Below are 27,301 nucleotides of genomic sequence, written 5' to 3'. Positions count from 1 at the left end.
ATTCAATTCTCTATTCAATAATATAAACATTAAAATAATTATTTATACAGGGTGTTCAAAAAAAATTTAATTAAATTAATTGAGACAAAAAGAAGAATGTATACGGGTGATTCGCCAAAATAGACGGCAATTTCGAGGTAGAGAAATTTAATTTAAAACATGGTTTAGAATTAGTTCATTTTTAAATATTTTTTATAAAATGAGCTATTCAACTTACCCATGACACCAGCAGAGATCATTTTTAAATATTTTCCGAAAAACGGAAATGTGACTTCGGAGTTGACTAAGTGTCCACGGTGTTAACGTAATTCTCTGTTAATTGAAATTTATGATCGTAACAATTAAATAAAAATTGGTATGTAATAAAACTATACAAAACACTTCAATTTTGATATAAACTACTACAGAAAAACATGAAAAATAGGTAAAATATCAATTGCGTCGGAGTTGATTTAGAGCGGCCTTCGTGTGGACAAAACTTTCCAATATGTAGCCGTGTCTTCTCCGTTAAACTTCAAAAATCTAATCTGCTTTTGAACACAATCTTGGCATTTCCTTTCTATACATTCTTCAGTCTTTTCTGCGCCACATAATGATTTGTTATCCGCTTCCACACATGAGCTCCATGTTTTCACATAATGTGCCTACATAGACAGATGTCTCTTTTATCAACATTAGAGAAGACTACCCAAAATGGTATATTCTTACAGAAATGAGCATAGCTGCATAAAATATTACTTTCTTTCATACAATCTTTATTTAACGATTTTGGGGGTTTTCGCCTTAATTTTTCCGTCGTACTCCAGTGTATACGAGCCATTTTCTATAAAAAGAAGGTAGTATTACCAAACTGACCGAAACATCTTGAGAGCTTACCCAGTAACCCTTTTCCTATATGAGACGAAATTTAAATTGTATTTTTTTAGTTTAAGAATGACCACTCACATACTTTCAACAACTCCGAGGCACGTTCGTCAACTCCGAGGCACGTTCGTCAACTCCGAGGCACGACTGGGCTTCGGAGTTGATGGCTTCGGTGTTGATGATTTCATACATTTTTAATTCTACTTTCTACAAATTTTAAAAATAATTCTGCTTTATTCATGGTGTGTCAAAAAAACTTTATAGCGCATACTTAAAATAAAAACATATTAAAAAAATTAGCAAAATTAAGTTTTTACGAAGGCTTCGGTGTTGACTATATAAAAACATACGCTTAGCTTAAGACACCTTGATAAATTTTCTATCGCTTAACGATATCATGTTCGTCCACTTTATTCCACAATTTGGGTTAGACTGAAGCGTTCCTCTCTTGTCAAGCTGCCTGCCATACAGTATAGTGCAGTTTGGCCTAAATTTTCATATATTTTCATGAAGCCTCGGTATTTTTATTTACTATGGAATCTCTAACGCGAGAATTTCTGTGCCACCGTTGCATTTGGTTGTCTTTTTAAAGACAGATCACATGCTATGATTTTTTGTGACGGATATTCTTGAGTTGGGATTGATTTCATGTAATCGAATGAACTATCTTTTAGTAAAGTCGTCCCAGGAACGCAACTCATCAATATTGGCAATATCATTTTAAAGTCGTCTACTTTAAAATGTATAATACATGTCTGAATTGCCGATATAAATGAGTCAGATTAAATAAATTATTAGAAGAATTTTTTACTAAGCAACAACATTTTTATTTATTTAGTATTATTTTGTATTTTGACAACGACACCCGACTTGGGCGTCGAAACGTTAATAAAATCATTTTTAGGTAAAATTGTGGCTTATTTCCCATTTGAATATACTTGATTATAAGCCTCGGTGTTGATGCACAAAGTTGGTTACAGTTTTTAGTAGTAGATTTTTATGATTTCATTTTAAAAATGAAAGTTATTAATTTGACAGTTTTAAATTACATTGGGTTTTTAATTAATTATTGATAAAATAATCTGCACTTTTGTAACTTTTCAGTGTGTAATACTATAAAACAGATAAAAAAACAAGATGGGTTACAGCCTCGGAGTTGATATTTTGACATTAAATTTGCATAAAATGCTTGTTAAAAATGCTTTTTTTAAAATTAATGTTAAGTGGCGTACATTCATCTATTGTATGACTTAACTTTGGCAACATAATTTGAAACACAGTATGTAAAGGACTTAAGAAAAAAGCGAGTTACACAATATGCCGCTTATTTTGGCGAACCACCCATACATAGTATGCATAGATATAGGTATATATGTAACTTATTTAATTCAAAATTCGTTTTACTGTTGTCAGAAAACAGCAAAAACATGTTTATTTGACAAATAAATACTTATTGATTTTCGCTTAACCTTTAACTACCCGCGCATCAAGTTATAACATAACTATTGTCCTTTTCATGATCATTTTTCTACACGCGTGGCGTACTTTGTACGCCACAAGAAAATACACTTAAAAACAGCGGATTTGTTTATTTTTTTGAAAAAATACACTTAGTTGTTTGTTATAAACCTTATTCGGCATTAGTGAATACTTGGAGTTCCTTTTCAGTAAGCCAATTAGGATTTATAACTGGAATCATGGAATAACTGGATTCCATGATAAATAAAATTACTAATAAAAAATTTTTTTAAATGTGATTTTTTACAGGAGAAATAGTATTGTTTACAAAGAAAAATATATTTTTTGCCATAATGACTAAAAAACAATTAAAATATGTACTTATATTACGACTTATAGTATATAATCCTGGGATATATTGTCCACCACCGGAAACAACAAATAATAAAATGTAAATTACGATCTTTCCAGAACGCCGATTATAACGAAACTAAAACCAAATTGTAAAGCACATTCCAGTGATAGGTTAGAAAAAGAAGCAAGGTCAAAAATTAAATTTTTAAATATATTTCCAGTAGAATTCTTATATCTGGCGTACAAAGTACGCCAGCGCGTGTAGTTAAAGGGTAAATTCAATGTTAGAGCTGCAACCCACTTGGAAATTTGAACATTACGTTTAAGCGAAAATCAATGTTTATTTTTAAATAAAACATTTTTATGTTTTCTGACAGCAGTAAAATGTATTTAGAATTAAACAAATTACATACATTCATATTTTTGTGACAATTAATTTAATTTAAAAAAACATTTTTTTGGACACCCTGTATAAATAAGTATGTTAATGTTTATATTAGTGAATAGAGAATTAAATACCCTTTCAAATGAGCTATCACATGACCCCTATTCTCATTTAAAAAAAATCATCGATTACGTCATCACGCCCAGATGGATGACGTCACTAGTATGATATATACCTACCTATGCCAAAAAATCGTAATTTAAAAATAAAAATCGACCTGTTTCGGGATTTTTCCTTAAAGTTGCCGATTTACGAAATATGTAATGAATTTATGCGTTACTTTATGGACGCACTGTATGAGTTTTTAAGCCTCGAAAGTGCGCATTTTAGCATTTTTCAGATTTTAAATCGCCAATAATTCGAAAACTGTTAATTTTTGAGAAAAATCATAAGCTAACTTTCTTGTTTAGAATGACCCAAAAAACCTAAAAACATATTTTCCAGAGCTAAAAAGGTGATCTTTTGTATTTGTTTAAAAAAATTGTTTAAACAATTTCTGAACAAAAATTTTGCCCGGCACCCTTCAGATTTGTTTGAAGGGGACATTTTTGAATAGGAATCCGCAAAGAAACCGAATCAGAAATTTTTTCAGACGGGATGAGCGGTCTCACCAAATGGATTATCTATTGTTATCTAGATTTGATTGATTGATGACACTTCCTAGATTTTTGTTTAAAGATTGCTATCTATCTTTAAATTAAAACGTTATCTTTTTTAATGAAACACATATTTTGTTAAAATTAAAATTTAATATAATCTGTTTAATCATTCAAGTTATTAGCTACCAAATTAAGGTGGGACACTCATTTTCTGGTCCCCTTGAGGAGAACCTAGTATGTACGAGTATATTCATGATCTATTCAAAGGTAAATTTTTTTGTGAATTATTTTTGATTTTGTGAATTCCCACCAGAATTTTACAGTGTATATTTTTCGAATTAAATTTACGTCAGCGGCAACTTAAACACATCAAATTTTTGACATTTTAGCCTTGCACAGGAAAAAGGATAGTCAACAAGACAAGGACGGAGACAACACAGTGGGTGGAGCTTCTCATCGAAACGAAGACATGGCTACTTTAAGACCAAAATCTCCTCGCCCTGTGCCATTAAAAGGGGAGAAAGAAGAAACTATATGGGATAAACTTGGTACTTTAGGTCGCAAAAAACGAATTAAGGAAGGTAAAAACTGTTTGCTTTTACTAACTATAAATTAGACCATCTATCCTTATATGGTTATGATTGTTGACATTTTGGATAAATAGACCAAGGTAATTTAAATTAAAATCAATTTCTGACAATTTTGTGCTATTTTCTAGTCCAAGAAGTACAAGCAGAGGGAAAACATGCTATTGATTCTCCAGGTTGTCCTACTGCTCCTATTATACCCCCAGAAGACTATAACCTTGGTAAGTCATTATAATACACATGAAAATGATATAATATTATTGTTGTTTATAAGGGACATCTGTTTTTGCACCATAACTAAATTCATAGAAGCTGGCTTTAAAAGATGTGAATAATCTGCCATAACATTCATAGATCTCGTGGCTGCCTTTGGCAATGTGTGGAAAAATTGCCTTATTTATAAGTTGATGAAAATCATACCCTGCCTCAAAACTTGTCACCTGATAAACAGTCTACTAACTAACAGACTATTTCAGGTATATATGAATGATGCAGAGAGTAACATTAGAAAACTTAACAAAGGCTTTACCTCAAGGCTCCGTGCTAGTTCCTTTATTATTTAACCTTTATATAGCAGACCTACCTGAAACAAAATCGAGAAAATTGGCTTTTGCTGACGACCTTGCTTTTGGCAAGTTAACAGTAAAGAAGCAGGAGAACAAGCTCTAAACAAATATCTAACTACACTAAGTACCACCTTTAACATGTTATGCGCCATGACGGTCCCTAGGAGTCAATATAGGAGGTACCTCATAAGCAATGGAGGTCCCTAGAGACTGCTGCGTAATGACGAAACTGCTCTTTGGCCCGGGCACATTTTTTCAATATTTTGTCTTAACGCTTAACCTGTCAAGAACTGGTTATGTCCTAACACAAGCAAAACTGAAACCTATCTCTTTCACCTATCAAATCAACTTGCAGGAGATAAATTATACAGCTGTCAAACATAACAACCCCAAACATCCAGGCATTATACTTGATAAAACACTAATTTTCAAAAGTCATCTTTCAAATGTAGCCAGTAAACTGAAAACAAGAAACAATATAATAACAAAACTTGCACTATCCACTAATTTAGTGGAACTACTTGGGGTGCTTCTGGAGATACACTTCAAACCTCTGCTTTAGCTTTGGTTTTTTCAGTAGCAGAATATTGTACACCAATAAGTATGGCTAAATAGTGCACATACAAACAAAATCGATGTCCAACTTAATCATTCCGTGAGAATAATCACTGTACAGCAGCATTAGTGAGAGAGTACCAGAAAATTGTAGTCAACATAATTACCAATCCACATCACAAAAGAGCACCAGATAAACTTATAACCACTGCCCGAAATATTGGCGATACTTATGATATACATTGGCAATGTTCAACAAGCCAACAATAGAATTAGACTACAGTGTGGGCCAAAGAAAAGAGACCACCTCGATATTTGGCAGTATTTATTAGATTTTAAGAAAATGACAAAACAGGTTGATTTTTGATCTAAGGGGGACACATTTTTACCATACATACATCTGTCATTTGTCAACCCCCTCCCTTCCACTTCCCCCACCCCTTATTTTTAAATAGGGAATAGGGGTTGTGTGCTAGCTCATTTGAAAGCTTATTCAATTTTCTATTCAGTAATATAAACATTAACATAATTATTTATACAGGGTGTCCAAGAAAAAAATATTTTAATTAAATTAATTCACACAAAAAGAAGAATGTATGTAATTTATTTAATTCAAAATACATTCTACTGCTGTCACAAAACAGAAAAAAATGTTTTTTGATAAATAGAAACTGCTTTTCGCTTAATTTCAATGTTCAAGCTTTCACTCATCTGCCTCTTGGTAGGTTGAATATTGAATTTAAGCAGCAAACAATGTTTATTTATCAAATAAACATTTTTTTCTGTGTCATGTCAGCAGTAGAATGTGTTCTGAGTTAAATAAATTACATATACCATTCTTCTTTTTGTGTCCATTAATTTAATTCAAAATATTTTTTCTTGGACACCCTGTATAAATTTTTATGCCAATGTTGATATTACTGAATAGAGAAGAATAACCTTTCAAATGAGCTAGCACACGACCCCTATTCCCTATTTAAAAATAAGAAGTGGGGGAAGTGGAAGGGAGGGAGTTGACAAATGACAGATGTTTGTATGGTAAATTGGTAAAAATGTGTCCCCCTTATAGCCACTTTACACGATGCAAGTAATTGCTCAATTAATTGCACAATTTCTTGCGCAAGAACTTGTGCAGTAAGTTGCAACTAACTTTATGCAATAAAGTGATTACACAGTGCAAACATTCCATAAATTGACATGAAATAGACAGAAAATTTGACAACATAGCATAAACTTTAGGTTATGTTGTTTTTATAAATCAAATATAATATTTTGAGTAGAGTTATCAGATATTATATTAAAAATGTTAGATTATAATTTGAGAAAATTATAATATTATGTATTATAACAAAATCAATTAATACCTAATGCAAGTATACCTATAATACATTATTCATTTACAAAAGGAAACTAGTTGTAAGAAATACAAATAGAAAATAGTTTTTTTAATCCCTATGTTGCATAATTAAAGTTATCCACCAGAATAATGTTATCTGTGAAGCATAAAATTGGTAAAAAGTTCCTCTAGTTTTGTTAAAAAATTGTTTAATTTGAAATTTAGGATGACAGAATGTCAATGTAATAAAAACAAACAGTGTAGCCTTAAAAGTTACTAAAAATATAACCAAATTGCATGAAAAATAAGACACGTTCTATTTAGCTGCAACTTCTTGCAGCAATTTCTTGCTGCAGCTTTGCAGCATGTTGCAGCTTTGCAGCATGTTGCAGCTTTTCTGTTCAATTTTCATATGACACGATGCAATTTCTATTGCTGCAAGAAATTGTGCAATTAGTTGCATCGTGTAAAGTGGCTATTAGATCAAAAATTGACCTTTTTTTTATTTTCTTAAAATCCAATAAGTACTGCCAAATATCAAGGTGGACTGTTTTCTTTGGTCCACTCTGTATATTCAGATATCCACCCCAACTCAAGGTTTCATGGGATCAAATCTGCCCGGTCAAGCTGGGCGAGGTTGAGGCTTAATCGCAATACATACCGGACGTGGTAAATGTGCTGATTCGCTGTTCAGAAAGTCCACAGTTCGATTGTGGATCATCTAGAATCTAGACAGACCATAAGCCATTGTGAAACCTCCACTGTGTAAATTAGACATAAACATTTAGTGTCATTCATTTTATTTTTATATTTGCATATGCATATGAAGGATATACAGGGGAAGAACGGCAAATAGTCCATTTGGATTTTTTTCAAGCGAGTTGAAAGTTAAGATTTAATAACTTTAAAAGAAAAATAATCAGTCAAATTTAAAGAATAATAATAAAATAATAATTACTTAGATTTTATGTTATTGACTTTATAATAAGTTAATAAATCTTAATTTTCAGTGTTCTCAAGATAAATCCAAATGGACTATTGCAGTTCTTCCCCTGTACTCTTCATCTTATGTATATGTGTATTTATCGTACTGTTACAATCCATACGCTAATAAATAAAATATGTTTTGCAGAAGATAATGAAGAAAGATGTATGATAGAACCTCGAGCATATGAAGATCCTAAATTTTATGACTTACTTAATGTTTTAAAAGAATGGATAAATGATGAGCTTGCTTCCCAAAGAATTATTGTGCAGGATCTATCTGAAGACTTGTATGATGGACAAGTACTACAAAAATTACTCGAAAAGCTTACAGGAGATAAATTTGATGTCCCTGAAGTCACCCAATCTGAAGAAGGACAAAAGCAAAAACTAATGGTAGTTTTGGATCATTTTAATAAGGTAATTTTGTATACTTTAACCCGTTCACTACCAAGGAGGTATTTAAGTTTCGTACTCATAGACCATAGCTATTTAAATTGCCATTACATACAGTGCAATCCCTGGCTCAAGGGTGAGATGCTGGTCTATGGGAAAAATCGATGTGGCTCATATATATATATATATGAGACACTTGGTAGCAAACATGTTAAAAAATATGTATATCTCACTATGCTATTTTTAGGTTTTGGGAATCCAAAGGTTATCTCATAATAAATGGAATGTAGAATCAATTCACTCGAAGAATATAGTAGCTATAACACATCTATTGGTAGCTCTAGCAAGGCATTTTAGACCTCCAGTAAGGCTTCCGGAACATGTTTCAGTTGAAGTTGTGGTAGTTCAGAAGGCTGGCGGTAGATTAGTACACAAGACTGTCAGAGAAAGTTTGACAAAAGCTTATGATGATGTTGGTATGAGATGCGAGAGAGATGCTTTTGATACACTCTTTGATCATGCACCTGATAAACTGCAAGTTGTGAAAAAGGTAATTAACTATATACTCATGAATAATAAATAGATTATAGTCATAAGGGTTATTTGCTACATGCTTACAGTTTTGAAATATTTAGGAAATATATGATGCTGAAGAATTTTTAATATATATTGGAAACTTACAAGACAATCCAGTACTATACTATGTTCATTCCCAAGATAAGCTTGAGATCACAGTTTCAGACATGTGATCAGTGAGTATGTTGTGTTGTCACAGTTTGCTTGCTATAATAACAATATGTCACTGTCACACGACACAACACCCTCGTTGATTAGTGTGACCTCTAGGTTAGTTTAAGAATGAATGTATTATTGTACTTATAGGGGACATGTTCTAACAACCTGAAATGGGGTCGCCTACAGTTTCTCAACTGTCATCAATACGCCTAACTTCACATGTAACTTTGATACAAGAATCACAAAAAAAATAAGCATTGAAATCCAGATCCTGTAATTTTTTGAGCATTATAAACTGAGTACAAAGACATAAATAATTTTTTTTTGTAATTACACCTTCAATTTACCGTGCACTTCTCATAAACTCTACCGATAAGGTAGAGTCATGTTGAGAAACTGCAGGTGCCCCCTAAAATATATACCAGTACCTACACCAGTCTATCTGTGAAAAAATCATTGATTTCACATAAAAATCTTATACAGATATTGTATAAGGTTATAAAAGGTATCTGAGGGGCAGGTACTTTTAGGAAAAAGGCTCAAATAAAAGTTGTAGATGATACAAAGTTCTTTATATTTGAGACATTCCAAATTAAAATACATAGACAATTGACTGAGATAATTGCAAAAAACACTTTGTTTTGCAGTAATTTATAAATGTTAATAACTTTGTTTTTATTTAAGATTTAAACGTTTAAAAAAAAACTTTGTTTTTTGCATAATGACATATAATATAACTACTCAAAATGTGTCAGTTAATGATTTATTAAAGTGTGCTACATTTCAAACAGATTGGACCAAATAGTTTATAGGCTATTCAATTTGTTTATAGCGGGAAGTGATTATTTAAATAACAGAACTTGCAAAAATAGTCTCTCTAGAGTCATTTTGTTGACCACAATTGATTCTTTGAGGCTTCATTTTTAAGTAGCAATTTTTGTTTGTAACAGTGTAACAGCTGTTTCCATTACCAACTGGTAGCCATTGTAGTTTAATCACATCGGATGTGAAAAATTTTAATATTTGAAAGGGTTTTCATCCTAGATCAGATGCTTAGACCTGCATCTACATAATTTTAATATGTTGGAAATTTAATATGTTGTATTTAAACAGTTACTCTTCTGACTGCTCTATTCCATGCCTGACTGCCATGAGCAATTTTTAACACTCGCGAGGCATTCCCATATTTTTGAATAGAATTTTTCGTTTTTTGAATTCCAAGATGGCTTTCTATTTTGTATGTGGTCAAACAACGACCTTCAATCGTAAATCTTACATGTGCAATATTTTTTGGTGTTATGGCGAAATGTAGAAGGTAAACGAGAACGTGATCACTGTCAAGTAATATATAGGTAGTCATTTTTAAGCTGATGAACCATTTATTATGTTTTGCTTATGAGCATATGAGATATTTAAAGAACTTTTCCAATACAGTAAGTTCTCTTTTTATGCGGATTATTTTGATGCGATTTTGAAGTTTTGCGGTTTGTATTTCATCCAAAAATTTCTATTATTAACAACTATTATAATTAATATTAACTATTCCCCTACAGAGGTCAGTAATCTGAGGGTTTGCAATTCAGAGATTCCCCTTGTTACATGATGTAGCATGTAGCTATTACATCAATCTGAGTTTTGCATTGAAAGGTATAACATGTAATTGTTTTGAGATTAAATTTAAATGTTAAAAGTCACATTCCATCTACAGATGCATATTAAATGTGACATGTTCATGGTCGTCATCCACATGTTTACAAAAAATGTTAAAAAACTCATTGTTTCCATAAATTATAAGCGCTAAAAGAAATTCATCAATTTCCCTAATCTACTTTGCAAAATACAAAATAGTGTCACAATACTTGCTTATAAATTTGACGCACTGTCCGTCAACCAGATAAGATTTTATTTGGTCCAATGAAAAAAAAACATCAAAGACAATCAATCATTTTATGTGATTTTAGAAAACTGCGGAACGTATCCCTACTTTTTCAATGCAAGTAAAGTCTTTTTTAATGTGATTTTTTTATATACGCTTTTCTGTAGAACGTATCCACCGCATAAAACGAGACCTTACTGTATTTCAATAGTTTCTGGCAAATTTTTTTTTCGAATTTTAAAGTAAAATGCAATCAACGACATCAAACAATTTATTAAAATATAAGAAGCATTTTTCAGATTTTATTTATGAAATAAATTTTCATCAATTGTATCTTATTTTTTTTAGTCGTTGGTAACATTTGTGAACAAACATCTGAACAAAATGAACTTTGAAGTTACCGAAATAGAGAGCCAATTCCATGATGGGGTCTACTTGATCATGCTTATGGGACTTTTAGAAGGTTTCTTTGTTCCTCATTACAGTTTCCATCTAACTCCCCACGAGTTTGAACAGAAAGTACATAATGTTAATTTTGCCTTTGAGCTTATGGAGGAAGTCGGCTTGCAGAAGCCAAAAGCTAGACCAGAAGGTATGTAATATAATATGATTATTTATGTGCTTACAAAATTATATCTGAATTTTTACAATAGAATTAAAAATGCTTTATCTATTGTCAAAGAAAACAAAATCTCACAACAAAGTCTGACTTTATTTGCTGTTAGGTCTCCCATCAATCGCTGAATGTATTCTGGATAGACTCAGTGCCGGATTTACCACTAGGCCGGTTAGGCCTCGATCTAGGGCCGCAAGCAAAAGGGGGCCGCAGTGTTTTGTAAAAAAAAACTTTTTTTTTCAAAGAAGCCTTAAAGATTAATATATTCAATGTTGTAATTGACAGGCTTTATTCAGAATTGAATGAAGGTTCCGAAGTTTATTTCAGTCTTAATAAAGAATTTGGATTTTTAAACAACTTATCGTCAATTTCCAATGAAGAAATCAGGGGAAAAGTTTCTATTTTGGCTAAAAAGTATCGAATCGACATATATGGTGACTTTGGAGGAGAGTGTGTACAGTTCAGATGCTTTGTTAAAGGTATATTTGATGAAGAAAGAGAACCTCATAACAAGATTACCAAGCCTCCGAGAAATACACTTTTGGAATATCTGAAACTCGTTCATTAAAAACAGTTAACAACATGATTTCCGAATATGGGCACAGCTTTGCGCATTCTAGTATGCATGATGACATCTAATGCATCTGGAGAAAGATGATCATTCAGCACGTTGAAAAGAATCAAAAACTACTTGAGGAACTCGACTTCTGACGAATATTCTGGATTGTCTAGTTCGGCTAGTTTTGTTTCAAATGCTGGGATTTTTCAAGCCTTTAGACTTTAACGATTTGATTAAAGATTTTGCAGCCAAAAAAAGCTAGAAAACTGAGTGTCTGAGTTTAGATATGAGATTTATTATGAGTATGGAGTGGAGTAAGTGTTAATGTTAATCACTAATCCAACTTTATCCAAATTAAGAACATGACCGTATAAGATAATAATGTAGAAATTGAACGATCTAGAAGTTTATTTGTTGTATTCTTAATACATATTATTTTTCAGTACCGTAGCCTATTACTAGTACAGTTCAAATTATTTTGCTTGTTCTCTTACTTATAATGTCCTTTTTTTGTGTGAATTTGATGGCCTTGGCCGAGCCAATTAGCCAGACATTTTGTTATTTTAAAAACAAACAAATTTGATTTTTCAATCAGAGGAATTTTTTCTGTATTTCTAACTCTAAATACATAACAAACTAACATTATTATCTACAATTATTATCTAAATAATACTCTGTTTTGGTTGTTCTTTTTTTTTGTAAATTTTTATTTTTTTTGTATTTTTTGTTGTATTTTTTTTATATTGTTAATTTGTTTTTTTTTTATTATTTTTTTTATTGTTATTTTTATAAATTGTTTTTTTTACTAAGACGTAAACCTTTTCAACTCGGCTTTTTTTTAGTCTTTTGTTGTCATCTGTACTTTTCCCTCCGAATGAAACAAAAGATGTATAATTTTAACAATTAACTGGAATACTAATTTATAATATAATAATTTTAGCAATATTAATAATTTTACACATTACACATAACTGCTGTTTGCTAACATTTTGAATTATACATATAATATTTTCTATCTTCTACAGTTGCCTTCTCTATTACTGAATGTTGGCTGTAACTACAGCAAATTTCTCTCTATCTTGAGCGGTTCTTAGTTTCGAATGTGTATCCATGCCTGTTTAGTCTCTTAAGTTCTTCAGCCAGGAGCATTTTTTTTTCTTCCTGGACCTCTTCCTTCCACTTTCCCTTCCATTATGAGTCGTAAAAGGTTATATCTTTCCCCTCTGTAAATATGTCCTAGATAACTCGATTTTCTGTTTTTTACAATATTTAGGAGTTCTCTCTCAGTCCCAATTCTTCTCAGCACCTCGACCTCGTTGTTGGTCACATGCTATGTCCAAGAGATCTTCAGCATCCTACGAAAAACCCACATCTCAACGGTAGAAATCTTTCTATACATTTTCTTTTTAGAAATTTCTATAAATATATAGAAATTGTTGTTTGAGCTGTTTTGGGGTTATAGCCAAATTTGTAAACCAAGATTATTTAATTAGTGAATAATAATAATATAACCTATTTATTTACCATATTCAAATAGAACATTAGTGGTATTTCTATTCATTTATGTTATGCTTTGCATGTTGTCATCATCATCATCATCATTGGCTCGACAGCCCTTTCTGGGTCTTGGCCTGTTCCAGGATTCTTCTCCACTCTGATCTGTTTCGTGCTTTTTTTCTCCAGTTTTTTATTTTTAAGGTTTTTATATCATTTTCTATTTGTTCTAAATATCTCAGCTTCGGTCTTCCTCTTGTTCTTTTTCCTACTGGCATCTGTTTGAATATTTTGTTTGGTATTTCGCCTTCTTCCATTCTTTCTACATGTCCCATCCAACGCAGCCGTCCTATTTTAATGAATGTTATGATATCTGGATCCTGGTATATTTCGTATAGTTCAAAGTTGTACCTTCTTCGCCAAATTCCATTTTCTTTTGTGCCCTTATATATGTGTCGCAAGATTTTTCTTTCAAAGGTGGCTAGCGATGTTTCCTCTCTTTTAGTGAGTGTCCAGGTTTCTGAGCCGTATGTGAGTACCGGTCTTATTAGGGTTTTGTATATTTGGCATTTTGTTTTCCTTGCGACGTTGTCTGATCTTAGTTGCCGAATTAAGCCATGATAACTTTTATTGGCAATAAATATTCGCCTCTTCACTTCCTCTGCTACGTTATTATCAGATGTGACTAGGGATCCCAAGTATATAAAGTTTTTTACCCCCTCAATGTTGTATTCTCCTATTGTTATATTTTGTGCTTTGCATGTTGTACAAATTTTAAAAAGTAAACTTTAAATAAACGTTATGTACATATTAATATGAAATGTGCTTTATGCTTTAATTACATACTCGTGAAGTTCTCGGGGGCCGCTGCTCGGGGTGATTTGGCCTAGGGCCGCAAGTACCCTAAATCCGGCACTGGATAGACTATGGGCGATTCAGATGACAGGCTTGCTGCCTCATTCGCACTGTGGTTCCAAATGCTGAAAAGGTGGTTATGATCCTTTAAAAGCGTATATTGTTCATACACTTCGGAATTACCTTCGTACTTAGGTTATTAAAACGGTGGAGAACGTTATAATCTAGTGCAGGGGTCACCAATTAGTTTCCCTGAGGGTCCGTTTCGAAAACCTATGACACTTCCGGGGTCCGGATTTATGCTGCATGTGTCGTGACTGTTCTGATTCGGTTTCTTTGTGGATTCTTGTTAAAAAATATCCCCCATAAACAAATCAGAAGGGTGCTGGGCGAAATTTTGGGCAGAAATTGTTTAATATATTTTTTAACAAATTCAAAACATCACCTTTTTTGCTCCCGAAAATATGTTTTTAGCATTTTTGGGTCATCTTAAATAAAAAAGATCTGCCATTTTATTAAAATTTAAGAGTTTTCAAGCATCGCAAATGCATATTTTCGCATATTCATATTTTAGATCGCTTATAACTCGAAAACTATCCGCTTTTCAGAAATATGACAAGAGACCTTTATTGTTTATAATTACCCAAGAAACCTAAAAATACATTTTTCGAAGCAAAAAAGTAATTTTGAATTTGCTTAAAAAATTGTTTCACCCAGCACCCTATAATATCTGATTGTTTTTGAAGTTATTCTTCTTTAGGCGCGATGCGATTGAGAGTGAAATTTCATAAATCTGCGCTCATGCGTACACAGACAGTAATAGTTCATTGCTAATATTTCAAGATAGGTATGTATCTGTATCGTCATTAAAAGAATATATTAGTGTTTTTAGTAAACGTATTATTTATTATAATTTTTGGATTTGTCTTTCTCTATAGTAAGATAATACAATATTATGTAGGTATAAAATTTTTATATGTCTATTTGTCACCGTGTTGTGTAATTATATCCGAAACTTACGTGTCATTTAAAGAAGCTCGGTGGCGTAGTTGGTAGAGCGTTGGGTCAGTGATTGGAAGGTCGCACCGGCCGCGGGTTCCAATCCTGGACGATTCATATATTTTTTTTAATTTTTGGTTGTTTTAATAAAAATTTTTGGAAAGTGGTAGATAAGATAGTTAGTTTAATATTTAAATAAAATACAAATAACCTGTTAAGTATATTTACTTCGTTGAAATTATATAATAGAAGAATAACTTCTTACGTGCGTACAAAGTACACACATATTCTTTTTTGGTTTACTGTATACTTTTCTGTAAGTTTTCCTGGTACAATAAATAAAATATAAATTAATTGTGTATTGTTTTGATGTTATTATCAGTATATTTTGAAAACAGCAGTATTGTAAATTATTACTGAGAATATTTTAAAAATTAGGAATTTATATTTTGAATACTAATGAAGTTTTTAGACATCTTCAATTTTGTAGAAAGGAAACTGAGGAATTTAAAATAAATAATCATGGTACAAAATGCTAATTATTTAACATGTTATCATTTCTACATTAGTTTCAATGCAAGGTGTTTGTTGCAAACTTATTAAATCTGAAAATTATTTTAATTAAATGCACATCTGAAAAGTACTCCTACTTAACATATAGTAGACAGGAAATGAATATAAAAAAATGCACATGACAATTTTATATTACAGCTTAATTAATTTCAAAATTAATGATTAGTAAGTATAACAATAAGGGGGAAAACTCTTGACAAAATTAAATTATCAGAGAGAAAAATGACTTTTTTTATGTACAACCTGTCTGAAGTTTGGAGTGAGTTTAGTGCAACTGAGTCTCATTAGGGAGTTGAGATATTCATCTGTTAAGTGAGATCTCTACCGATTTTTAATAAAGTTCATTCTTGATAAAGCGGCTTCGCACACATAAGTTGAGTCAAACATAATATATAGACTAAGAGCCGCTATAGGTGAAATTTCTTAATCATTTTAGGCACGACGGGACCCTATAACTTAAATAGTAGAACCTAAAAGAAAACGTTTTAGTACTGTGCCGTCACTTTTCGGTGGCACATGCGTCTACAGTGGCGCATCAAACTTTCCACTTACGGACGGGATACATAAATTAAAAAATACCCTCCCTCATTACCAGAATTTAATTTTTTTCATTTTTTTAAGTTCTATGTGATTAAGACATAAGATTCATCGTAATTTTATCCCACCACCCCCTTCTCCCTGCCCCCACCATCAAAAACTTTATTTTTCGATTTTATTTTTTTTTGTGGGATGCAATCAATTTTAAAATTTCAAAAAATTCACAAGCGTAGTTAAGGCTTTTATAAAACACGTCTATTTTTTATAGAGCTGTAAGTTGAGTGTACATAACCTCAAAATATTTTTAAAATTTTTTTTTTGGAAAAAAGTATATAACTTTTTTTTGGGGATAGCTGCAGACCTAATTTTTTCTTAGTCTTGTGTATTTTATCAAACACTATATTTCTAATTTTTTTCAGATTTTTCTGTAACGCCGGTCACCTTCAAAAATCCAAAAAACTGTTTTTTAAGGGGGTTTTGGGGGGTTTGAACGTGTTTTTCTGATTTTTAAATATTGTAAAGGACTCAGTTACTTCAAGTTACATATAACCTATAAAATCAAAATTGATTTGATATATTATGAAGTCTATAAAATAGGGAAAATCCCCCAAAACCCCCCAAAAAACAGTTTTTCGGATTTTTGAAGGTGGGGAGCCGTACGGAAAAATCTGAAAAAAATTAAAAATATAGTGTTTGATAAAACACACAAGATTAAGGAAAAATTAGACCTGCGGCTATTCCTCAAAAAAAGTTATACGCTTTTTTGAAAAAAGAATCTCTTAATTTTTTGAGGTTATCTACACTCTACCTATGGGTCTATAAAAAATAGGCATGTTTTATAAATGCCTCAGCTATGCGTGTAAATTTTTTGAAATTTTAAAATTGATTGCATCCCAACAAAAAATATATAAACGAAAAATGAACTTTTTGATGGTGGGGGCAGGGGGAAGGGGGGTGGTGGGTTAAAATTACGCTGAATCCTATGTGTTAATCACATAGAACTTAAAAAAAAATAAAAAAAATGTAATTCTGTTAGTAAGGGAGGGTAACTTTTAATTTATTTATCCCGTCCATAAGTGGAAAGTTTGATGCGCCACTGTCGACGCATGTGCCACTGAAAAGTGACGGCACAGTGTTCAAACGTTTTCTTTTAGGTTCTACTATTTAAGTTATAGGGTCCCATCGTGCCTAAAATGATTAAGAAATTTCACCTATAGCGGCTCTTAGTCTAATACAATACGTATATTCTGAATTTATTGACGGTCCGCACAAAACTAGCTCACGATCCGGATGCGGACCGCGGTCCGCTAATAGGGCTTTTCATCGATTGTCATTTGTTTCGAGCTTCTGTCATGTGTCACATAATATTAATATATCTACGCCATACGTCTTTGGTTTCTATCATTGTTATTACCAATAACGTATGACGTAGATATATTAATATTATGTGACACATGACAGAAGCTCGAAACAAATGACTGTGAATGAAAAGCCCTATTGGTGACCTCTGATCTAGTGTATGTTATGATTATGAATCTGCTTAGGTCTTTCACTAGGGACTTACTCTACAACTGCTTGTTGGTTATAAATTTCGTTTCTGATGGTATGGCGTCTATTCGCAGTGATAAAAATAGGACATTAATGTTTGGTGATAGATATTTTTAAGATAAATACTTGTGTGTACATATATCTCTTAAAATTTGATCAAATTTATGTCAGTGCAAATAACAATATAATTATTTTTTTTAGATGTTGTTAATATGGATCTGAAGTCAACACTCCGTGTGCTGTACAACATATTTTTACGCTACAGAACGATAATATAAACGAGAATCGGATTTTTTTAGTGCCTTATACTGCCTCTAAAACTTATCTACAAGTTGTTACTTTATTAATGTACATAACAATTTACTAGCATATTTTTATAGTTGTTTTATTGACAATGTTTACACGGAAATGTTTTATTAATAATATTTTTGGTGTTACTAATTAAATAATTATAAAACCAAGTCTTCAAAGAATATTATAAAGCCAATTATGTAACTATTTAAAAATTAATTCAAAGTTTTGTTTCCGACGAAATAAACTTTTAATGAGACCTATTTCTGGTTACGCCTTCTTGGTTTCTATTATTTGCAAATCATAAGAATGTTGGATGAAAGAAGACAAAGGGAGATCTAAGATTGCACCTGTCTATCCAACTTGGCAAAATTCCAACGAAAAGTAGGTCTCGATACTCGAATTTTGTCATGAAACGAAAACAACAGGTGTATTATATTTCAATTTGTTCAGAGAGTGCCTTAAACAATCTTACTAGTTTCATTCTTATTAGAAATCATTAGAGATTGTATAAATGGAAATCTCTGAACAAAACAAAATAAACACAGCCGATCAGTATCGAATCACGACTAACAAATAGGTACGGATGCCGTAGCGGCATCTGCTTACAACAATTCAAAGTTTTGTATCCAAAGAAATAAACTTTTAATGAGAATCTTATTTAAAAAATATTTATTTGTTTTAAAATCTTTAAAGTATTTGAAATGTTATTCGCTTGTGTTTGATAAATAGTAAAAATTAGATTTGTTCTCTTAAATTAACATATTTGTAAGATAGAACAACTTACTTAGCAAAACATTAAAAATACTGTGGACAGAACATGTTAGACCAGCGTTTCCCAACCGGTGGGTCGCGACCCACTAGTGAGTCGCGAGCGGATTTCAGGTGGGTCGCGGCGTGGCTCTTACAGTAGCTGAATACCGTAAATATATAACATCATGGGTGAGGGATGGGTCGCGAATATGAAAAAACATCAGAAGGTGGGTCGCCACACATAAAAGGTTGGGAACCACTGTGTTAGACGATTACGCATACGAGTTTCCACTACATATATCCGTCTATAGCAATCTATTTACTGCACCTACTAAAATTTGTAACCCTTTTATACATACTCTCAGCCATAATTACCGTGTTGTTTGCAAATATTTTGTTGTTTATTATTTCGCCGTCAATTCTTACTCCATTTGTCATTCCGTTATGGCTTGTCTGAAAGTGGCCTGTGAGTATGTTTTGAAAAGGGTCTTAGACAAGACGCATCCTTCCTTGACTGCTCTCGCAATATTTATATGTATTTGTTTTTATCTCGTTCACGAAAGATATATCGAAACATATAACATCTTGAGACTCATAATTCAAGGAAGAATGGTTTGGTTGCAGCTCAAGGCAACTGTCTCGAAGGTTAAAATAGCGATGATTGTTAACCCTCGTCGCGGAGATGGCACTTAAAGTATAGTATAGTAAAGGGAAAACAGGTGATAGCCCTGAATTTGGTACTGTGGCAAAAAATGTAAGAACCGAAAATAAAAAAAAAACGAATTTACAACACAATATTAAAACCAGTGTTAACCTATGGAGGTGAAGTCTGGCAATTAACCACAAAGTACATAGATAAATTACTAGCCACTGAGCTGGATTTTTATCGTCAATATGAGAGTATGTTCCCTGGTGATTTGTCTATCTTCCTGGAAATGGCAGGATGGACAATGAGCTAAGGACGAAAGCTGGGAGCTGGAAGCTCCCTGGGAGGATGCACAATGGGTCAGCCTAAGTAGACTTGACTCGCCATCGCTACAGAGATACAAAATCTGAATATGAAGTAATTATGGAAGAACATAATTGTTTTTTACACGCGAAAAAAAGTCCTTTTAAACTAATATAAGATTAACTGCACCTATATTACCTATTTCAGTCTTATTTGTAAATGTTATGTGCATCATTATTCGCCCCTAATACACAATTTAATTTTTACCTCAAATTCCAAACGATTTTCAATTAGCTAAATTAAACTTTCCTAAATTAAAATAAAGACAACTGTGATTTGAATGTTCTTTCAGAGGAATTATTAATGGTGTTATTAAATTTTATTTTAAATGGGGCTTCCTTTTACATTACATAAATATATTTACATTTGGTGTTAAAGCTTGTTCATATAAAGAAGAAATATATTATCTTTTCTTCACATGAAGCAAATTATGTTCATGATCGTCTTCAGAAATATATTCTTTGATGCATTGCAAGAAATTTAATGAATATACATATATTTACAGGTAGAAATCTCACTTGTACTTCTTTTTAATCAAAAATGTGCTTTAGAGTACTTAACTTTTTTAGTCAATTGAAGAAAAATTAACTGAATGTTATACACTTACGTTAAAAATATATATTTTGTATATTAATATGTATTATAATAAATTATATAATAAAAATAACGAAAAAGGTCTTGTTTTTTATTTTATTTTTTTTTTTCATCACATCCTGTAAAAACGATTGGCATACGATCTATAGTTCATAATATAAGTTCAAATAGGAAGGTCATTTGGCAATGGGGGGTCCGGACAAAAAATCCCCACAATTTTTTTGACAACATATCCCCACAAAAAATCCCCAAGAAATATTTGCTGCCAAATAGTTCTCTAAAAGTTTTCCCGAAATTTTACCAAATTCCAATTACATGCCGAAAACTTCAAATGTTACACGACAAAAAAATGTGAGTGTTTTCAAAAATCTTTCATAGCTGCTCGGGAAGATGCCAGATGGGAGAATGTCTGTAGGACGGCCTAGAAAAAGGTGGAAAGATGCAGTCAGAGTCAGAGAAGATCTGGAAAAATGGGAGTGAGAAAATGGGAAATAGTGGCAGAGGACCGACAAACATGGAAGGCAATAGTAAACGCGGCAAAGACTCGGAAAGTTATAACGACATTGAGGATGGGTAAATATTTTTGACGTTAAATTTACAAAAAGGAACAGGTTTTTTGCATTACAATCAATTTATTTAGCGTATGGCTCAATACATGGAATAAATACAATAATAATTGTAAAAAAAACGTAAGTACATAATTGAAAAATACAAACATAAGCTTAATATAAAAACGAACATAGACAAAATACAGATAAAATATAAGATAATACAAACAGATAAGGTTATATCTTTAAGTCAAGTTGAGCTATCCATTCAAGGCCTGCAGGCGTAGTTTTGAAAAAGTCTTTTGGGTCTCCTCGGTATGCCCTCAATTCACATGTCTCCACTATGTGTTGGATGGTTTGATCTGGAGCACCACAGTCGCAGCTGGAGGTAGGCTGTTTTCCCCATTTATGTAGGTTGTGTGCGCATACTGCATGTCCCGTTCTAATTCGGTTTAGGCTCTTCCATATGTTTCGTGGTTGGTCGAAGCCATCAGGCTTTTGGACTAGGTCAATAAGGTTGGATACTTCAGGTGAGGCTTCCTCACACCACAGCGTGCGCCATCTGGAGGTAACATTGAACTCATCTGCTGTTAGCTGTTGGGCTGTTCTTATGGGTGGTTTTCTGGATGGGAGTCGGTTTGCTGCTAAACTCGGGATGTCTTCATGGATTGGTAGTTGCAAGTTGCTATTTACTTTCGAATATTCCGTTATCAAGGCCTTTTGTCTTCGTAGAATAGGCGGAGGTATATGGCTAAGGATGGGAAGCCAATATAGTGGAGTAGTCTCGATGCAGCCACGAATCATTCTCATTGCTATATTCTGCTGCGTATCAATGCTTCGTCATTCTATAAGCTGCGTATCAACTATCTTCACATGACGACTATTTAGCCAGACCGGTGCACAGTACTCTGCCACATAGTAGACCAAACTTAGCACAGATGTTCGTAGTGTGTCCGCAGATGCGCCCCAGTTGGTACCACAAAGATTCTGGATAAGGCTATTTCTACTACTTATTTTTTGTGCAGTTATTTGTAGATGTTTTTTAAACGAGAGAGTCCTGTCCAAGGTAACCCCCAGATATTTTGGGTAAGGTTGGTAGGGTAGTGCTACATTTCTCATTTTGACCTCTAATTTTTGGTTTGCCTGTTTGTTATTGAGGTGAAAACAGCTTACCTCAGTTTTATTTAAGTTGGGTATAAGGCGCCATTTTGTGAAATATTCATATAGTTTGTTAAGGTCGTTTGTCAGTACGTTTTGAGTAATTTCAAACTGTCTGTGTTGTACTGCTACTGCTAGGTCGTCAGCGTAGCCAAATTTTCTTCCATCAGTGTCAGGTAGGTCCGATATATTATATAAGTTAAAAAGCATCGGAGCATAAGGACTAATCCTTGGGGTAGTCCATTATTTAATTTCCTCTGTCTGCTTATGTCATTACCGTGGATTACCTGGAAGTATCGATCAGACAGCATGTTGTTTATTAGTTGCAATATTCTTTGGCATGAGATTAGTTTGGTTAGTTTATAGAGGAGTCCCTCCTTCCATACTGTGTCGTAGGCAGCTGTCAAATCCACAAAGACTACAGCCGTCATTTGTTGCTTTTGGAAGCCTGCTTCTATATGCGTAGTTAGACTTAGAACCTGATCTGCGCAGCTTCGATTAGGTATGAAACCTGCTTGTTCGAGTGGGATATTTTCAAGAATTTATGGGCCTATTCGGTTTAGGATAAAGCTTTCAACTTTATCGTGGGATTTATTGGGTTTTAATACAGCAATTATTTTGCTCTTTTTAAAAGCTTTTGGTATGTTTCCAGTTCTAAGAATCAGTGAATAGAACGCAGCCAACCATTTTCTTGTCCTTTGACCGCATTGTAGTAGGAACTCAGGATGTATCCCATCAAAAACAGGCGCCTTGCCAGTTTTCATGTCTCGGAGGGCTGATGTTATTTCTTCGTTGGTGAATTCGTGGGAGAACTTTGGGTTATGTCCGGCTGTTTGACGTAAGTTGTTGAGTTCCTTTTTTATATATTTTGTATGTTCTTTGTCACGTGGAGCCCTAGATAGGGTCACTATTCTGCTAGCTATTTGGTCGGGGGACAAAAAGTGGGGTTTTCGAACGAGCGGGGCACTTCCCCCTAGCTTTCTAAGTAGGCTCCAAGATTGTCTGCTCGATCTTTTAAAGTCCATTTTCTCCGTTGTTTTTATCCATTTATCTCTCCGGGCTTCATTTAATGTTTGCAATAGGTCATTAGCTACATCTGGGTCACCATTCTCTATATAGTCATTGTAGAGTTCTTCACATTCATTATTCCAGCCTGGGATATACTCTTTGCGGTAACCTCTTGGTATACACTTTTTTGCAGTTGATATCACTGCACCTACAAATCTATCGTAGCTTTCCGGTGTGGCTGGAACCCATCTTATAGTTTTATCAAGTTCAGTAAAGAATTTTTGCCAGTGTGCCTTCTGAAAATTCCATCTTGGTTTGGGAGTGGATCGGGACCTGGATGCCTACTTCATATATTATTGGACGATGTTGGCTGCGTGAGAAATTCTTCAGGACTTTTCTTGTTATATTGACAGGTTAATTTTGAGAGTTTTGGGTTGAGAAACAGAGGTCTGGGTTGTATTCCTTTCTCCACGCTGCGGATCTAAATGTTCCCCTGTCTTTTGCATTAAATATTAGACTAAGGTTGTTTTCTTCTGCCCACTCTACAAGTGCTTCGCCGTTCTGGTCATTGCTGTGATATTTCCACATCGTATGATGGCTATTAACATCTCCCATATAAACTGCCGGATGGTAAAGATGAGGCAATACTTCTGGAGGCCACTGGGTTTCTGGGGGCTTGTATATATTAGCATTTGTAAGTTCTTCGATTGTTACTGTAATGATTTGAATGTTTCCATTACAATCAAGATTATCGTTTTCAAGACCAGCAGTTATCATCACGAATACGCAATGATTCCCACAACCTTTAGCTCATTCCCAATATTCCCCATATCTTACACGATTTTTGAAAAAACTCACACTCATTTGTCATGTAAAATTTGAAGTTATCGACATGAAATTAGAATTCGAAATTTGGTAATCGTAATTACAATTCATGCCTAATCTTAATTGCTATTCATTATTTTCGAACCGAAAAGCGGTTTCATGGCGATTGCTATCTATAACTCTCATGCACTGAGACCGACAAACATTTGCGTCGATTGCATTCACGGGAAAGAACTAGAGAGAATTATTCCTCAGCAAATTTTTCTTGGGGATATTTTGTCCAAAAAAATGTGTGAGGATTATTTGTCCGGGATTTTCTGTGGAGATTTTTTGTCCAGGGATTTTTTGTAAGGGATTATTTGTCCTAGCTTAGGTTTAGGACCAAATGCTTTGTTGAAGAAGACCCACATAGACCATCATTTTTCCGACAAGTTCAACCACTTTTTATCCCTTATGCCAGCAGCGGTTCCCAACCTTTTTTAGCTTGAGGCACACTAACTTAAAAACTCGTTCAGCCACGGCACACTTGTGTAAATAATCTCGATAATAAATATAATCATATTGTATTGTTATGTGATTTTACTACTGTTACTTTCTTTAAAAATATAATTTAAAATATAATTCATTGAGTCAGGCCCGATTCTATAAATGGGCACGCTGGGCACGTGCCCAGGGGCGCACGAGCCTGGGGGCGCCAAGAGGGCGCAAGAAAAAAAATAATAAAAAAAATAAAAATTTTAATAATAGTTTAAAATAAACAAATATTTTCTGGAGATCGCGGCAAATTGTAAACAAAAACTACGAATAGCGATTTAATCATTGGGAGGGTATCAGCGTAAAATACACCACCACAACCCGACCTCAACGCCGCGCCCGCGCCGGTCCTAGACGACGGAACAAAGCGGAAGCGCGCCGCTCTACATGTGTCTATTTTTAGCCCGCCCGCCTCCCCCCACCATCCTCACCACAACATCCCTTTTGTCTCTTGACTCCACAGTCAGGTATTAGACACTGGACAGTCTATTGTGGCGTGGTCTTTCCACGGTTGCGCTGTTTGTTTACGTGCATCGTGCATCAGTTCTTTCAGTCGAGCGCTTCGCTGCTTCTTTTTTGATGTGATTGGTGACTAGTGAGTGTAGTAGGCTACTATGAGTGAGAAAAAGAAACCTAGTGGCGCTGAATTCCGTAAACGTGCAAATCAGAGAATAGCGCAAGAGGCGATCTTCCTAAAAAAGGTTCCTAGAATAAGTAATTTCTTTAACGTTGTATCTGATGTTCATACGAGTCAACATAATTCTAATGACAAAAATGTTGACACTCAAAAAAGCTTGCCTCAAAATGAAGCTTCTGCCTCATCATGTTCAGATAACATAAATCCAGCTTCAAATGATCAGAATTTTTGTTCAGCTTCTGAACTATCCTTACCATCCACCACATCTCGTACACATCATTCGCCTAGTAGGCCTAAGCAGGTTACCGTAGAACCACTAAACCCATATTCTAGAAATAGTTTTGATTTTACACTAGATGATCCGGCCACTTGGGACACAAAAAACGATGAACAAGTTCTTCAAATAATCAATTCAAATGTCAAGCAAGATTTGCAAGCAGATTTTTCAAAGTCAGAACGGTACTATAAAAATGATGTTAAAAAAAACCGTAAGCTTTCAGTAAATTTGTTTTCAGGCGAAATCCCGAACGGAGAACGTTTTAGAAGAGATTGGCTTTTGTATTCAAAATCCACTGGTTGTGTATTTTGCATTCCATGTCTTCTCTTTCAACCAGAAAATAAAAGAACTTCTTTTTGTGAAGGTTTCTGTGACTGGAAACATTCATTAACTTTAGCCAAGTCACACGAACAATCAAATGACCACAGGATTAATGTCCTTGAATTAATTTCAAGAAAAAAGTCTCTTTCCGTAGAGTCCTTGGTCTCTTCACAGCATCAACAAGAGGTGAAGTATTGGAGAGACGTTCTAACTAGAATAGTGACAGTTGTAAAATTTTTGGCATCTAGAGGACTTCCGTTTCGAGGTGACAATCAAGAATTAGGTTCAACTTCCAATGGCCTTTATTTAGGATGCCTTGAGCTAATTAGTGAGTTTGATCCATTCTTAGCACAACATTTTACTAAATACGGCAATAAGGGTAAAGGAAATGTATCATACTTGTCATCAGACGTATGCAATGAATTTATTACCGTCATGAGCAACGAGGTGCTTCGTACAATAATTGATGAGATTAATCAAGCACGATATTTTGCCCTGGTTGTTGATTCGACACCTGATGCGTCACATAGTGACCAGCTGGCGGTAGTTTTACGGTATGTGTCCCTAAAAGATGCTTGTGCCACAGAGCGGCTTGTAAAACTCTTGCCACGTATATCGCACAAGTCTGAAGGTCTTGAAGAGGCAATCCTTTTGTCTCTTCAAGATCTGAAACTGGACATTCGAAATTGTCGTGGCCAAAGTTATGACAATGCATCAAACATGTCGGGCCCTTACAGTGGATTACAGTCAAGGATTAAACGAATAAACCACCTTGCAGATTATGTTCCGTGCGTCGCACATTCCCTTAATCTTGTAGGCAGCTATGCGGCCGAAAAGGCTTGTGTGGAGGTTGTAATCTTTTTCAACTTTGTTCAAAACCTCTTCAATTTTTTTTCAGCATCTACGCATAGATGGAATGTCCTAAAAGCATTAATAGGGAAGAGCAATGATGGAAAACCACAAAAAGAAAAGAAAACTCTGATGTTAAAATCCATGAGTGACACTAGGTGGTCAGCCAGGTCCGACGCACTACTTGCTTTGGTTACCAGCCATAAAGAAATCAAAGCTGCCCTTGAAGATTTGATTAAGGATAAAACACAAACACCAGACACACGGCTGACAGCAGAAGGGTTTGTTAAAACCTTGGAGAATTTCCAAACAGTTCTTTTAATTGTAATTTGGAATGATATCTTGCAAAGAGTGGACAAAGTTAGCAAAACGTTGCAAACAGAAGAATTAGACCTACTTGGTGCTACAAAAGAGCTTGAGTCTTTATCGTTGTTCTTAAACGAGAAAAGTGAAAAATTTGATGACTTTGAAGCTGAAGCTTTGAAAATGGCTAATTTAAGTACCCCTTCTTATGACAGAGCAAGAAAACGTACCATGTTTTTTGATGAACAAAGGGATGAA

At 33.8% G+C, this 27,301-nt stretch overlaps 1 protein-coding gene across 2 annotated transcripts in view; it reads left to right on the top strand.

The window, feature by feature from the left end:
* LOC114333040 (beta-parvin) overlaps positions 1-20,665 on the top strand; it is a 35,893-nt gene extending 15,228 nt beyond the window's left edge. Inside the window, exons 1-7 of one of the 2 annotated variants that reach the window (XM_028282862.2) lie at positions 3,862-3,987; positions 4,110-4,301; positions 4,439-4,528; positions 7,897-8,168; positions 8,392-8,694; positions 11,104-11,347; positions 18,138-20,665. In XM_028282862.2, coding sequence (XP_028138663.1) covers positions 3,957-3,987; positions 4,110-4,301; positions 4,439-4,528; positions 7,897-8,168; positions 8,392-8,694; positions 11,104-11,347; positions 18,138-18,214 — 1,209 coding nt within the window. In that variant the 5' untranslated portion in view covers positions 3,862-3,956 and the 3' untranslated portion in view covers positions 18,215-20,665. Of the gene's footprint in view, positions 1-3,861; positions 3,988-4,109; positions 4,302-4,438; positions 4,529-7,896; positions 8,169-8,391; positions 8,695-11,103; positions 11,348-18,137 lie in introns of those variants that run through there. The other variant, XM_028282861.2, reaches the window with a different exon arrangement.
* Positions 20,666-27,301: the final 6,636 nt, after the last annotated feature.

The sequence above is a fragment of the Diabrotica virgifera genome, chromosome 7 (genome assembly GCF_917563875.1).
Source record: "Diabrotica virgifera virgifera chromosome 7, PGI_DIABVI_V3a".
Lineage (NCBI taxonomy): Eukaryota > Metazoa > Arthropoda > Insecta > Coleoptera > Chrysomelidae > Diabrotica > Diabrotica virgifera.
The sequence above is the reverse complement of the archived record's forward strand: the minus strand, read 5'-3'. Positions and strand labels throughout refer to the sequence as shown.